The 13722-nt window shown below is 38.1% G+C and overlaps 1 protein-coding gene across 1 annotated transcript in view; it reads right to left on the reverse strand.

Annotated features, from left to right (window-relative positions):
• Positions 1-13722, reverse strand: part of DNAH14 (dynein axonemal heavy chain 14) — a gene marked incomplete at its 3' end in the record, with an annotated part of 400436 nt that overhangs the window by 12393 nt on the left and 374321 nt on the right. The window contains exons 78-79 of the mRNA XM_079107288.1: positions 4971-5170; positions 480-646 (exon numbers count right to left, since the gene is read on the reverse strand). Of these exons, the coding sequence (XP_078963414.1) occupies positions 480-646; positions 4971-5170 (367 nt within the window). The remainder of the gene's footprint in view (positions 1-479; positions 647-4970; positions 5171-13722) is intronic.

The following is a 13722-nucleotide window of genomic DNA, read 5'->3' on the forward strand; positions in this document are numbered from 1 at the left end:
ATGGTTCCAAATTAACTGTTTTGGGTTAGAATATGTTAAAAATTAAGTCAGAAATTGCCTCAGTCCAGTAATTTAGCCCTTCAGAGTTGGGCCTGGAACTATTCTGGGCAACTCTGGGCCTGCCCTTACTTGCCTTCCTTTCTCAGTGTTGAGAGGTCTTCCATCAGAGGATCCATCATCTCAACCCTGCTGCCCTAGGTGCTGTTCCAGAGAGCAGAGATGCACAGCCAGAGAGAAGAGGGACCTAAAAAGCTTTTTAGACTCTCCCAAGCAGAGTTGCTGCTTTCTTCTTTGCTTACTTTTGGTCTCAGCGAAGACCAAATGACACCATCAATTTCTTCTCTGTTCCTGTCTCTGGAGTGGAGATTTGTCTTCCCATCTTGCCTCAAACTTTTTACAGCTGTGGTACATTATTCCTGACCCTTTCTTCCTTATTACACTAGAGTTTCTTCCTAAGAAGGTTGAGGTCCTATGCTCACCTTTGATATTTTTAGAGAGAGACTCCCAAATGGAGCTTGACAGGATGCATTTCAATGTGCTGGGACTCCCAGTTCCAGTACATTCTTCTTTCTCCACTGTCAGTGGCAGCCGCTTCAGTAGGTCAGATACAATTTCTATCAAGAGTTCATCGTTACTCTGACTAGGTCTACAAAGGAAACCATGAGAAGAATGAGATATGGGTCTGTCTAATCCACAATAACTGATATATTTGGGTTTTAGCCCTGTAGGAAAGGAATCAGAGCTCCACAGAACCACACACCTGTGAGATGGAAGATTCTGTGGACACCATGGAAGCTCAATGACTGCACTTCACAGATGACAAAACTGACCAGTGCCCTTTAGACATTTGTAAGGAAATGTGCATTTAAAAAGTTTTCTTAGGATTCCTTTAGCATATATTCATCACCCCTACATGAAAAGCATGAATGGAACTGGAGAATATCATGCTAAGTGAAATAAGCCAATCCCCCAAACCTGGAGGTCCAATGTTTTCTCTGATATATGAATGCTAATTTCACAATGGGGGGGTGGTTAGGGAAGAACAGAGGTACTTTGGATTAGAAAAAGGGGAATGAAGGGAAGAGAGAGGGATATGGGAATAAGAAAGACAGTAGAATGAGTTAGACATTACTATCCTATGTGCATATATGATTTCATGACCATTGTAATTCCACATCATGTACAACCAAAAGGATGAGAAGTTATATTCCATATATGTATAATCTGTCAAAATACATTATATCACGTATAACTAATTAGAACAAAAAAATGAACAATTGAAAAGAAAAGTTTTCTTAGGATTCCTTTAACATACGTTCATCACCTCTACATGAAACATGAAAAAGCAAGACAACTCATCACGCTGAAGCAGCTTATAAGAAGTTCATCTGATTGTAAGGGTTTCCTGATAGCACATTCAGTGGGTGTGACGGAGACAATGTGTGTGCAGGTCCCGGTGAGGCTGTGGTACTACACAGGACCATCAAACACTAAGTGGGAAGAGCTCTCGGAAATACTGCCAAAGATAAGGAAACCTGGGCCCAGGGAGGTGACAGGACCTCCTTAGACATTTTCTGGATGAGTAGGTAATGGGGCCCCCTCTCTGTTGCTCTTTTTACTAGTGGAGATTGATTTTCCCCTGAACACTCCAGGTTTCTTTTTCACACTGCCAGATGAATGTCATCCTTCAAAATAAGTGACAATATTTATACCAGCACCATGTATGTAGTCAAGCAGAGATGCTTCTGGGTCAGCTAACAAATTACCTGAGGTAATGTGTTTCCTTATTGTCATCACACTTCGATTTTTTCGCCTTTTTCAGTACTGGCAATTGAACCCAGGGCTTCCTGCATGCTAGGCAAGGGCTTTACCACTGACCTATAGCCCCAGCTAAAGTCACACTTTCTTTTGACCTAAAAATTGGGTTTCTCTGTAGAATTCATCCAAGGTGGCTTCAAAAGGTAAGTCAAAATGTCAAAAGGTATCAATTGTACTGAATGCCATAGATCTTCCAAGTTAAGTCCCACAACCAATTTTCCTATATATTCTGAACAGAGGCAGCATGACTGGGATGATCACAGCTTCCCCAAAGGACCAAAGGGACATTCATAAACACACTTAAGATGTTTATTAAAAACATTCTCTCATACTTGTCTCATTTCTTACTGGTGTACTTGGTGAATGCTAACAGCATAGAAATGTAGGATCTAAGAAAATTCACCGTGCTATTCTGGGGTCATGCGGAGGTTTCCAGCTGAGCATTCTTCTTTTCCTATGTGCCTAGCTTTCCTCATATGAGCAAGAAGTGGGAGTTCAGTTATCTTCATTTTGTGTCAGTAGGATGAACTCAGATGATATGATAAAAAAATCAATCAAAACCATAAGCCTTAGTCAGAATTCAATCCAAGGTCATTTTAATAGGAGTGATAGGAAGACTAGAAGAGTGCAGAATCCCAAGGTGCCCAAAGATTTTAGAGGCATATAGGAAAAATTTACATGTATTTTAAGAGCCAAAGAAATGGAAAACTCAATCTATAAGTACCTAGAAGTACTAGAGAATGTACAATTGAAATCTAAGATGTGGATGATGTGACCAGCATCTCACAGAATCATGGACTTATTTTTATCTTCACAATAGCTGTAAACAAAGTTCAGGGCATCCTGTCAATGATGCCAAAAAGAATTCATTCATTTTTTAAGAGAATGGGGTCTTTTAAACCTTAGAGGAAGAAGTTGTTTTAAATTTGTGATTTAATAAGAATCAATAAATGGGATGGCTCAAACTAAAAAGTTTCTTCACAGCAACGGAAACAGTCAAGAACATGAACAGACCGCCTACAGAATGGAAGAAAATCTTTACCAACTGTATCTCAGATAGAGCACTAATCTCCAGGATATACAAGGAACTAAGAAAAGAAAAACAAAACAAAACAAAAATGTAACCCAGTCAATAAATGGGCAAAGGAACTGAACAGGCACTTCACAGAAGTAATACAGTCAGTCAAAAAATAAATGAAAAAAATGTTCAACATCTCTAGCAATTAAAGAAATGCAAATTAAAACTACAGTGAAAATTAAAACTATTTCATTCCAGTCAGAATGGCAATGATCAAGAATATAAGGAACAATAAATGTTGGTGAGGATATGGGGAAAAAGGTACACTCATACATTGCTGGTGGGACTACAAATTGGTGCAACCACTATGGAAAGCAGTATGGGGATTCCTCAGAAAACTTGAAATGGAACCACCATTTGGCCCAGCTATCCCACTCCTCAGTTTATACCCAAAGGACTTAAAATCAGCATACTACATTGATGCAGCCACATCAATGTTTATAGAAGCTCAATTCACAATAGCCAAGCTATAGAAACAACCTGGATGCCCTTCACTGGATGAATAGATAGAGATTGTGGTATATATATGCAATGGAATACTACTTGACTTTAAAGAAGAATAAAATTATGGTATTTGCCAATAAATGGATGGAACTGGAGAATATCATGTTAAGTGAAATAAACCAGTCCCCCAGTAGGAAGGAGAAGAGTAGAAGTTCATTGGATTAGACAAAGGGTAATGAAGAGAAGGAAGAGAGGATGGGAGTAGTAAAGACAGAATGAAGCAGATATAACCTTTCTTTGCTCATATATAAATACACAACCAGTGTAACTCCACATTATGTACAACCACAAGAATGGGATCCTAATTGGAATGGGTTGTACTCCATATATGTATAATATGTGAAAATATATTCTACTGTCATGTATAGCTAAAACCAACAAGTAAAAATATTTATGATTTTTTTTTGGATTTTTTGGATTAAAATGAAATCCAGCTAGATTGAGGTAGATAGAAGACTAAGAATTTAAGAGTCACCATATTTATTCGATTATTTATTAGATTTATAAAAAATATTGAAAAACTTAAGTTCTGACAGGCAATAGAAGTCCATTAACTTCCTATGAATATTAATATATTTAAAATGTTTGATTAAGTCTATACATGGGATCAAATGTTATTCAAAGATCTTGTAAAAGTGATTGTTAAAGGTGTTAGATTTACAAACTGAGAAACTAGATTTCTAAGCTGAACCTAACTGCATAAGAAGCTCACTGGACTCTTAGAACAGGGCTGGTGGGGCAGGCACTATTGTCTCTGATGCAGAGATGAAGAACTTAAGAAAGAGTTCCTTGGCTTCTTTAAATTCATAAAACAAGTGTCAGAGCTGGGATTTGAAGCTGGGTTTAGTCAGGAAGGTGGAGAGGAAGGAGGGTGCATGTGACCTATTTACTGAGCAGCTATGAGCAAGTGACACAGGAGATGTCGAGAAACAAACGGGGCACTTTAATAGGGAAGAACAGCAAGGATCATCTGTTTGACAATTAAACCATTGGGGCTAGAGCCAAGTAGTTCTGGCATTAAGAACCTTTGCCTTATTTTATAGCCATAGGCTGAGGAGGCCTGGGTATTTGGGTTAAATGTGCTATACCATTTGAACCTCACAACCACCTCAATGGGTAGACGGATATTAATATCCACATTTGTAGATAAAGATATTGACGCCATATGACCTCAGCTATAGAACTAATAAAGATACAATACCCACAGGCCTCCAAGGGCAGGGCTAGTTCTTGAGAACACTGTCTTGTTACTTATTATGATGGTTATCTTTTTTCTAGTCTAGAAAATTATTTAATTTAATTCTAATTAAATATGCAAATTTTACATTCAAAGAAATTTATTTCTAAAATACTACTTACCAGGTACAATTCTGTCACTCATTCAACAAACAGTTGTTGAATAACTACTATATGCTTGTAAGTAGGTATGTGTATATACTTCCTCTGCCTCATTTGGAGAAGTTAGTTGCTCTACCATGTAACCTATACTTTTCCACAAGTTCTATTCTGCATATCTCCAAATGAATATTTAATAACTTTTGACTAAAAATTTTTCCTAGTGTTTTCTTACTTGATCGTGAGTTTGACAGTGGTAGTTTTTGGTTGCAGGGCGATGAGACTTTCAATGAAATTCTGGCCCTGGATCTCTCTGCTCCTCCTTATGGCCTCAGGGTGTATTCCTAAGATCTCAGGAGAATCATCTTCAGGTAAGGACTGGATAATGTGTATGCAGTCTTTTTTGCTTGCAGATTCTGGTATGATGTGACATATCTGAAAATTCAAGCACATTTGTTAGTTTTTGCCTCAGTGAGACATCTAATTTCAGTAATGCAGGAAGACAATATTTCTCCATTAAATTTTATACAGAAGGTTCTTATTTGTGTGTGGTATATTTTAAACACTCTGTCAAAAGCAGCATCTGGGATTACCGTATTGTAAAGTGTACATGACATACGTATGTAATCTTTTGGCAAAAGAGAAAGAACGGGAAAAAAGTGTTAAAGGCTAGGGTGATTCTAACCAACCATTGCTCAGTTAACTATACTCACAGACAATGAATGTGATAGAGCTTAAACAAATCATTTTACTTTAGTAAAATCTGTGGAAGGAATGTGAAAATTATAGTTATGGTTTGGAATTTAAATAGTCCCCAGGGCCCCATATGCTGAAGGTTTGGTCTCCAGCCTGTGGCACTATTAGGAGGTGGTTGAACCTTAGGGGGTGGGACACAGAGGAAGGGAGATAGGTTATTGGAGGGAATACTGGGACCCTTGCCTCTTCCTGTCTCTATTTCCTGTTTGCTGTGCGGTGAGGAGCTCCTCCACTGTGCACTCCTTCCATGATGTACTGTGGTGCCACGCCCAAAGCAATGTGATCAAGGGACTGAAAGATCTGACACCATGAGCTAAAATAAATCCTTCTTCCTTATAAGTTGGTTATCTCAGGTATTTGCCACAGAAATGGAAACTTACCTAACACAAATTAAGAGTAACTACCACTGAAAAAAAGAGAAATGTATTGTTCATAGGGTCAGGTAAGAGGCTGATGTTGGCTTTCTTGATATCCTCAAGGGGAACACTGAAAAATTAATGAGGGTACAAGGAAACATCAAACAAGAGAGTCACTGATGAGAAAACCATCTGCAGAAGAAGCTAAGATAATGATAGTGAACAGGAAGAGGTAGCAAGTTGGGATTTTCATAAAATTGCTCTCGTTTTAGAGCTACTAAGCAACTGAAAAAATGATTTTTGGATTATACATTTCCATAGGCTGACACTTCTGCCAGTGCAATTGTACAGTGTATGTTACTGCATACCTTATTCCCTCGTGTATACTTAATGTAATAATCTGTGTGCAGAAGCCATTTATATTGTTTTGGGGACAATTTAAAGGATTTTAAGAGTGATTTTATCTTAAGGACTGACTTTAGACTTTAAGGTGCTATTTTAAATAGCTTATTTGAAGGAAATCATGGAAAAATCCTCATAGTTTTACTGTCTTAGTAAATAGTATGCAAAGAATATAATTTCATGTTTTCTTGATACCTCAGAGTCATTGACATAGACTATTAATATCCATTCTGCAGGCACCTTATAAATTAAACTCCCTACAAGAGCACTTTTACCATACTGTCCATCTCTCCATACTCTGGGGACACTATACAGATGAACTGTTCCTCTGGACTATAGCAGGCTTGGCCCAGCTCACAATAATCACGCACAAGGCATCACCTTCCTTCCCATCTTCCATTCGCCTCTTCTGTCCAAATTCCCACCCATGAAGATACATGTCAGATTTCACGCTCCATACTCTAAGGTCAGAGGTCTGCATCATTTTTTCCTCTCTTGGCAACTATTTATTCATCAGGGCACAGGTGTAGGTATCTAACCTACAGTTTTCTGAACACAAAGGGGGAGGCTTATGTGAAGGACAGATGTTAAGAGTGGTGAGAGGGGCAGAGGATGAAAGAAGATGAGGAATTTCATGTTCTTGGGTGTGTGTGGGAGGCAAAGTTCTTGAATCTTAGTTCTGCTACTTAAACTTATTGGCTATACGAGCTTGTACCTTGTAGACCTGTCTTCTTGCCTGTAAACTGGGAATAATGTCTGTTTGACATGGTTGTTTTAAGCATTAAATAAGAAACACATATAAACAGACTGGTATGGAAGAGTTTATCTGTAAATGTTGTTTGCTTCTGTTTTGTATTTTATTTTTTATTTATTGTTTTGGAATACCAAACTATTTACATTTCATAGGATTAAAGGAGAACAGATAATGTACAATTTGATGAATAAACACGGCAGAGCCAATAAGCATCCCACCTAGGCCCATCTAGCAAAACAAAGGAAATTAGAATGTTTTCTGCAAGGTTTCAAGCAAGCGAGATGATGGGTGATGGTCAGGTGACTACAAACGGCAGAGGATGGCCATCAAGCTGCAATGGATTCAGAACAATAGCTCAAACTATAAACTCTGTAATTGGTATAGATCCCCAAATGTCCTACAGAGCTGGCATCACTGTACACAATTTCAATACATATTGGGAAAGCAGCAGAGTGCAAACCCATGATAAGAATGCTAAGTCGCCTGTCTGTGTGTTTCTTTCCCCACCACACTTTGAAGTAGTTTTTTTTTACACAGCAACCTAAGCACAAATTCAGTGATACTTAAGTTTACTTTTTATGTAGAAATCACAATTATTCATCAGAAGTAAATACTAGTAGAAATCTGAGGCTACGATACAATTACCGCATGGGAAACATGGTAGTTATTTTCCTCTGTTTTGAAGAGTAAAAGCTGGTTTTTGTTGTGTCAGTCTTTGCCCATACCCAGGCACTAAGTAGAGCCTTAAATAGGGAGGGGACATGCTTAGAAGCAGAGACCGCACTTGGGTCTTATTACTGAAGGATTTATTGTTTTGTTTTTTTTTTTTTTTTTTTTTTTAATTGTAAACAAATGGGATACATGTTGTTTCTCTGTTTGTACATGGCATAAAGGCATACCATTTGTGTAATCATAAATTTACATAGAGTAATGTTGTTTGATTCATTCTGTTATTTTTTCCCTTCCCCCCACCCCTCCCACCCCTCTTTTTCCCTCTATACAGTGCTTCCTTCCTCCATACTTGCCCCCCTCCCTAACCCTAACTCTAACCCTAACACTAACCCTTCCCTCCCCCCCATTATGTGTCATCATCCACTTATTAGCGATATCATTCGTCCTTTGGCTTTTTGAGATTGGCTTATCTCACTTAGCATGATATTCTCCAATTTCATCCATTTGCCTGCAAATGCCATAATTTTATCATTCTTTATGGCTGAGTAATATTCCATTGTATATATATACCACAGTTTCTTTATCCACTCATCAGTTGAAGGGCATCTAGGTTGCTTCCACAGTCTGGCTATTGTGAATTGAGCAGCTATGAACATTGATGTGGCTGTATCTCTGTAGTATGCTGATTTTAAGCCCTTTGGGTATAGGCCAAGGAGTGGGATAGCTGGGTCAAATGGAGGGTCCATTCCAAGTTTTCTAAGGAATCTCCACAATGCTTTCCAGAGTGGCTGCACTAATTTGCAGCCCCACCAGCAATGTATGAGTGTACCTTTCTCCCCACATCCTCGCCAACACCTGTTGTTGCTCATATTCTTGATAATCGCCATTCTAATTAGGGTGAGATGGAATCTTAGGGTGGTTTTGATTTGCATTTCTCTAATTACTAGAGATGTTGAGCATTTTTCCATATGTTTGTTGATTGCTTGTAGATCTTCTTCTGTGAAGTGTCTATTCATTTCCTTAGTCCATTTGTCGACTGGATTATTTGAATTCTTGGAGTAGAGTTTTATGAGTTCTTTATAGATTCTGGAGATTAGTGCTCTATCTGAAGTATGATTGACAAAGATATTCTCCCACTCTGTAGGCTCTTTCTTCACATTGCTGATAGTTTCCTTTGCTGAGAGAAAGCTTTTTAGTTTGAATCTATGCAAGTTATTGATTCTTGCTTTTATTTCTTGTGCTATGGGAGTCCTGTTAAGGAAGTCTGGTCCTAAGCCGACATGTTGAAGATCTGGACCTACTTTTTCTGCTATAAGATGCAGGGTCTCTGGTCTGATTCCGAGGTCCTTAATCCATTTTGAGTTTAGTTTCGTGCATGGTGAGAGATATGGGTTTAATTTCATTCTGTTGCATATGGATTTCCAATTCTCCCAGCACCATTTGTTGAAGAGGCTATCTTTTCTCCATTGCATATTTTTGGCCCCTTTGTCTAGTACGAGAAAATTGTATTTATTTGGGTTTGTGTCCGTGTCCTCTATTCTGTACCATTGATCAACATTTCTATTTTGGTACCAATACCATGCTGTTTTTGTTACTATTGCTTTGTAGTAGAGTTGAAGATCTGGTATTGCAATACCCCCTGTTTCACTCTTCCTTCTAAGGATTGCTTTAGCTATTCTGGGTTTCTTCTTCTTCCAGATGAATTTCATAATTGCTTGCTCTATTTCTGTAAGGTACACAATTGGGATTTTAATTGGAATTGCATTGAATTTGTATAGCACTTTAGGTAGTATGGCCATTTTGACAATATTAATTCTTCCTATCCAAGAACATGGAAGATCTTTCCATCTTCTAAGGTGTTCTTTAATTTCTTTCTTTAGTGTTGTATAGTTCTCATTGTAGAGGTCTTTCACCTCTTTTGTGAGATTGATTCCCAAGTATTTTATTTTTTTCGAGGCTATTGTGAATGGGGTAGTTTTCCTAATTTTTCTTTCTGAAGATTCATCACTTATGTATAAAAATGCGTTGAATTTATGGGCATTGATCTTGTAACCTGCTACTTTACTGAATTCACTTATGAGTTCTAAGAGTTTTCTGGTGGAATTTCCAGGTTCCTCTAAATATATAATCATGTCATCATCAGCGAACAGGGATAGTTTGAGTTCTTCTTTTCCAATTCGTATCCCTTTAATTTCTTTGGTTTGTCTAATTGCTCTGGCTAGAGTCTCAAGAATGATGTTGAATAGAAGTGGTGAAAGAGGGCATCCCTGCCTTGTTCCAGGTTTTAGGGGGAATGCTTTCAGTTTTTCACCATTTAGAATGATATTAGCCGTGGGCTTAGCATAAATGGCCTTTACAATGTTAAGGAATGTTCCCACTATCCCTATATTTTCTAGTGTTTTGAGCATGAAGGGGTGCTGTATTTTATCAAATGCTTTTTCTGCATCTATTGAAATAATCATGTGATTCTTGACTTTAAGTCTATTGATATGGTGAATTACATTTATTGATTTCCTGATGTTGAACCAACCTTGCATCTCTGGGATGAAACCCACTTGATCATGGTGCACTATCTTTTTAATATGTTTTTGTATGCGATTTGCTAAAATTTTGTTGAGAATTTTTGCGTCGATGTTCATTAAGGATATTGGTCTGAAATTTTCTTTCCTTGATGAGTCTCTGTCTGGTTTAGGTATCAGGGTGATATTGGCTTCATAGAATGAGTTTGGGAGGGTTCCCTCCTCTTCTATTTTATGGAATACTTTGAGCAGTATTGGAATGAGCTCTTCTTTAAAGGTTTTGTAGAACTCGGCTGAGAACCCATCTGGTCCCGGACTTTTCTTTGTTGGTAGGCTTTTGATGACTTCTTCTATTTCAGTACTTGAAATTGGTCTATTTAAATTGTGTATGTCCTCCTCATTCAGTTTAGGCAATTCATATGTCTCTAGAAACCTGTTGATGTCTTCGAAATTTTCTATTTTGTTGGAGTATAGATTTTCAAAATAGCTTCTAATTATGTTTTGTATTTCAATCGTGTCTGTTGTGATATTTCCTTGTTCATTCTGAATTTTAGTGATTTGGGTTTTCTCTCATCTTCTCTTTGTTAGTGTGGCTAAAGGTTTATCAATTTTGTTTATTTTTTCGAAGAGCCAACTATTTATTTTGTCAATTTTTTGTATTGTTTCTTTTGTTTCAATTTCGTTGATTTCAGCTCTGAGTTTAACTATTTCCTGTCTTCTACTACTTTTGGTGCTGGTCTGTTCTTCTTTTTCTAGGGCTTTGAGCTGTAGTGTTAGGTCGTTTATTTGTTGAGTTTTACTTCTTTTATTAAATGCGCTCCATGAAATAAATTTCCCTCTAAGTACTGCTTTCATAGTGTCCCAGAGATTTTGATATGATGTTTCTTTGTTCTCATTTACCTCTAAGAATTTTTTAAATTTCCTTCCTAATATCTTCTGTTATCCATTCATCATATAATAGCATATTGTTTAATCTCCAGATGTTGGAATAGTTTCTGTGTTTTATTCTTTCATTTATTTCTAACTTCAATCCATTATGATCTGATAGAATACATGGTAGTGTCTCTATCTTCTTGTATTTGCTAACATTAGCTTTGTGGCATAATATATGGTCTATTTTAGAGAAGGATCCATGTGTTGCTGAGAAGAAAGTGTATTCGCTCTTGGTTGGATGGTATATTCTATAAATGTCCGTTAAGTCTAAATTATTGATTGTGTTATTGAGATCTATGGTTTCTTTGTTCAATTTTTGTCTGGAAGATCTGTCCAGTGGTGAGAGAGGCGTGTTAAAATCACCTAGTATTATTGTGTTATGGTCTATTTGGTTTCTGAAATTGAGAAGGATTTGTTTGACGTACATGGATGAGCCACTGTTTGGGGCATAGATGTTTATGATTGTTATATCTTGCTGATTTATGCTTCCCTTAAGCAGTATGAAATGACCTTCTTTATCCCTTCTGATTAACTTTGGCTTGAAGTCCACATTATCTGAAATGAGGATGGATACTTCAGCTTTTTTGGTGAGTCCATGTGTATGGTATGTTTTTCCCCATCCTTTCACCTTTAGTCTATAGGTATCTTTTTCTATGAGGTGAGTCTCTTGCAGGCAACATATTGTTGGATCTTTCTTTTTAATCCAATCTGCCAGTCTATGTCTTTTGATTGATGAATTCAGGCCATTAACATTCAGGGTTTTTATTGAGATATGATTTCGTTTCCCAGTCATTTGGTTCATTTTTTAAATTTTATTTATTTATTTGTTTGACACAACTTGTTTCCTCCTTTATTTGACAATTCCTTTAGGATAATTCCTCCCTTTGCTGATTTGCTTCTTTGTTTTTCATCTCTTCCTCATGGAATATTTTGCTGAGAATGTTTTGTAATGCTGGCTTTCTTTTTGTAAATTGTTTTAGCTTTTGTTTATCATGGAAGGATTTTATTTCATCGTCAAATTTGAAGGTAAGTTTTGCTGGGTATAAGATTCTTGGTTGGCATCCATTTTCTTTCAGGGCTTGAAAAATGCTGTTCCAGGCCCTTCTAGCTTTTAGGGTCTGGATTGAAAAATCTGCTGATATTTGTATGGTTTCCCCCTGAATGTAATTTTGTTCTTTTCTCTCACAGCCTTTAAAATTCTGTCTTTATTTTGTATGTTAGGTATTTTCATTATAATGTGCCTTGGTGTGGGTCTGTTGTAATTTTGTGTATTTGGAGTCCTATAAGCCTCTTGAACTTGATTTTCCATTTCATTCTTCAGATTTGGGAAATTTTCTGATATTATTTCATTGAATAAATTGTTCATTCCTTTGGTTTATTTCTCTAGGCCTTCCTCAATCCCAATAATTCTTAAATTTGGCCTTTTCATGATGTCCCATAGTTCTTGTAGATTCTGTTCATGATTTTTCACCATCTTCTCTGTTTGTTCAACTTTGTTTTCAAGGTTAAATATTTTGTCTTCAATGTCTGAGGTTCTGTCTTCCAGGTGTTCTATCCTACTGGATTTGCTTTCTATGGAGTTCTTAATTTGGTTTATTGTTTCCTTCATGTCAAGGATTTCTGTTTGGTTTTTTTTCAATATCTCTAACTCTTTATTGAAATGATCTTTTGCTTCCTGTATTTGCTCTTTTAATTGTCGATTGGTGTGATCATTCAATGCCTGCATTTGCTCTTTCATCTCATCATTTGCTTCCCTGATCATTTTAATTATGTACACTCTGAACTCCTTTTCTGTCATTTCTTCTGCCATGCTGTCATTGGGTTTTATTGATGTAACATCTAGATTTGTTTGCAGCATTTTCTTTCCTTGTTTTCTCATATTGTTCAGGTATCAGTGGACCTCTGAGATATTGCAGATTTCCTCTATTGACTTACAATGTCCCTGAAGATTTCTATATATATCCCCTCTTAGCCTTCAGTAGGCTGAAGTCTTGGAGGAAGTTGATAATGCGGTGCTCTACAAGGAAGCTGCCTCTCTAGGAGTGGTGGCCTTCAGGTGGGGTATATTCCCTGCTAGTGGGCAGAGGTGCCTCCACTTGTTGATCAATGGTCATCCAAAGGGGAACTAGGCTGCGGGCTGAGGCAAGGCCTGTTTGGACCTGTGTCTCTGGTTTTATCATCCTTGTGGGGAAACCTCACCCGGCAGGGAAGACTCACCCGGTGGGGAGGTCTCGCTGGTCCTTTCCCTCCTAGAGGTTCCCCTCAATTTACAGCTACTGCCTGGGCTGGGCTGCCTTCCTCTGCAATTTCCCAGGGGCCCAGCCCTACCTCCTGGGCCTGGGAGCCTCACCCTTCGCAGATGAATCTCCTTAGGCTGCCCTTCCTCAGAGAATCTGCCCGCAGGCCTGGAACCTTCGCTCCGCCCTAAGCATGTCTCTGTGCGGCTCTTCCACCAAGAAGCCTCCTAGATCCTGGGACCCTGCTCTGCACGTAATCACCTGCCTATGCGGCCCCTCCTCTGAGCAGCCACCTGGGGCCCCGTACAATCGCTCTGAGTCCCAGAGACCCGCCACATGCCTCTTCCTCCAGACAGCC

The sequence above is a fragment of the Sciurus vulgaris genome (assembly GCF_902686455.1).
Source record: "Sciurus vulgaris genome assembly, chromosome: 12".
NCBI lineage: Eukaryota > Metazoa > Chordata > Mammalia > Rodentia > Sciuridae > Sciurus > Sciurus vulgaris.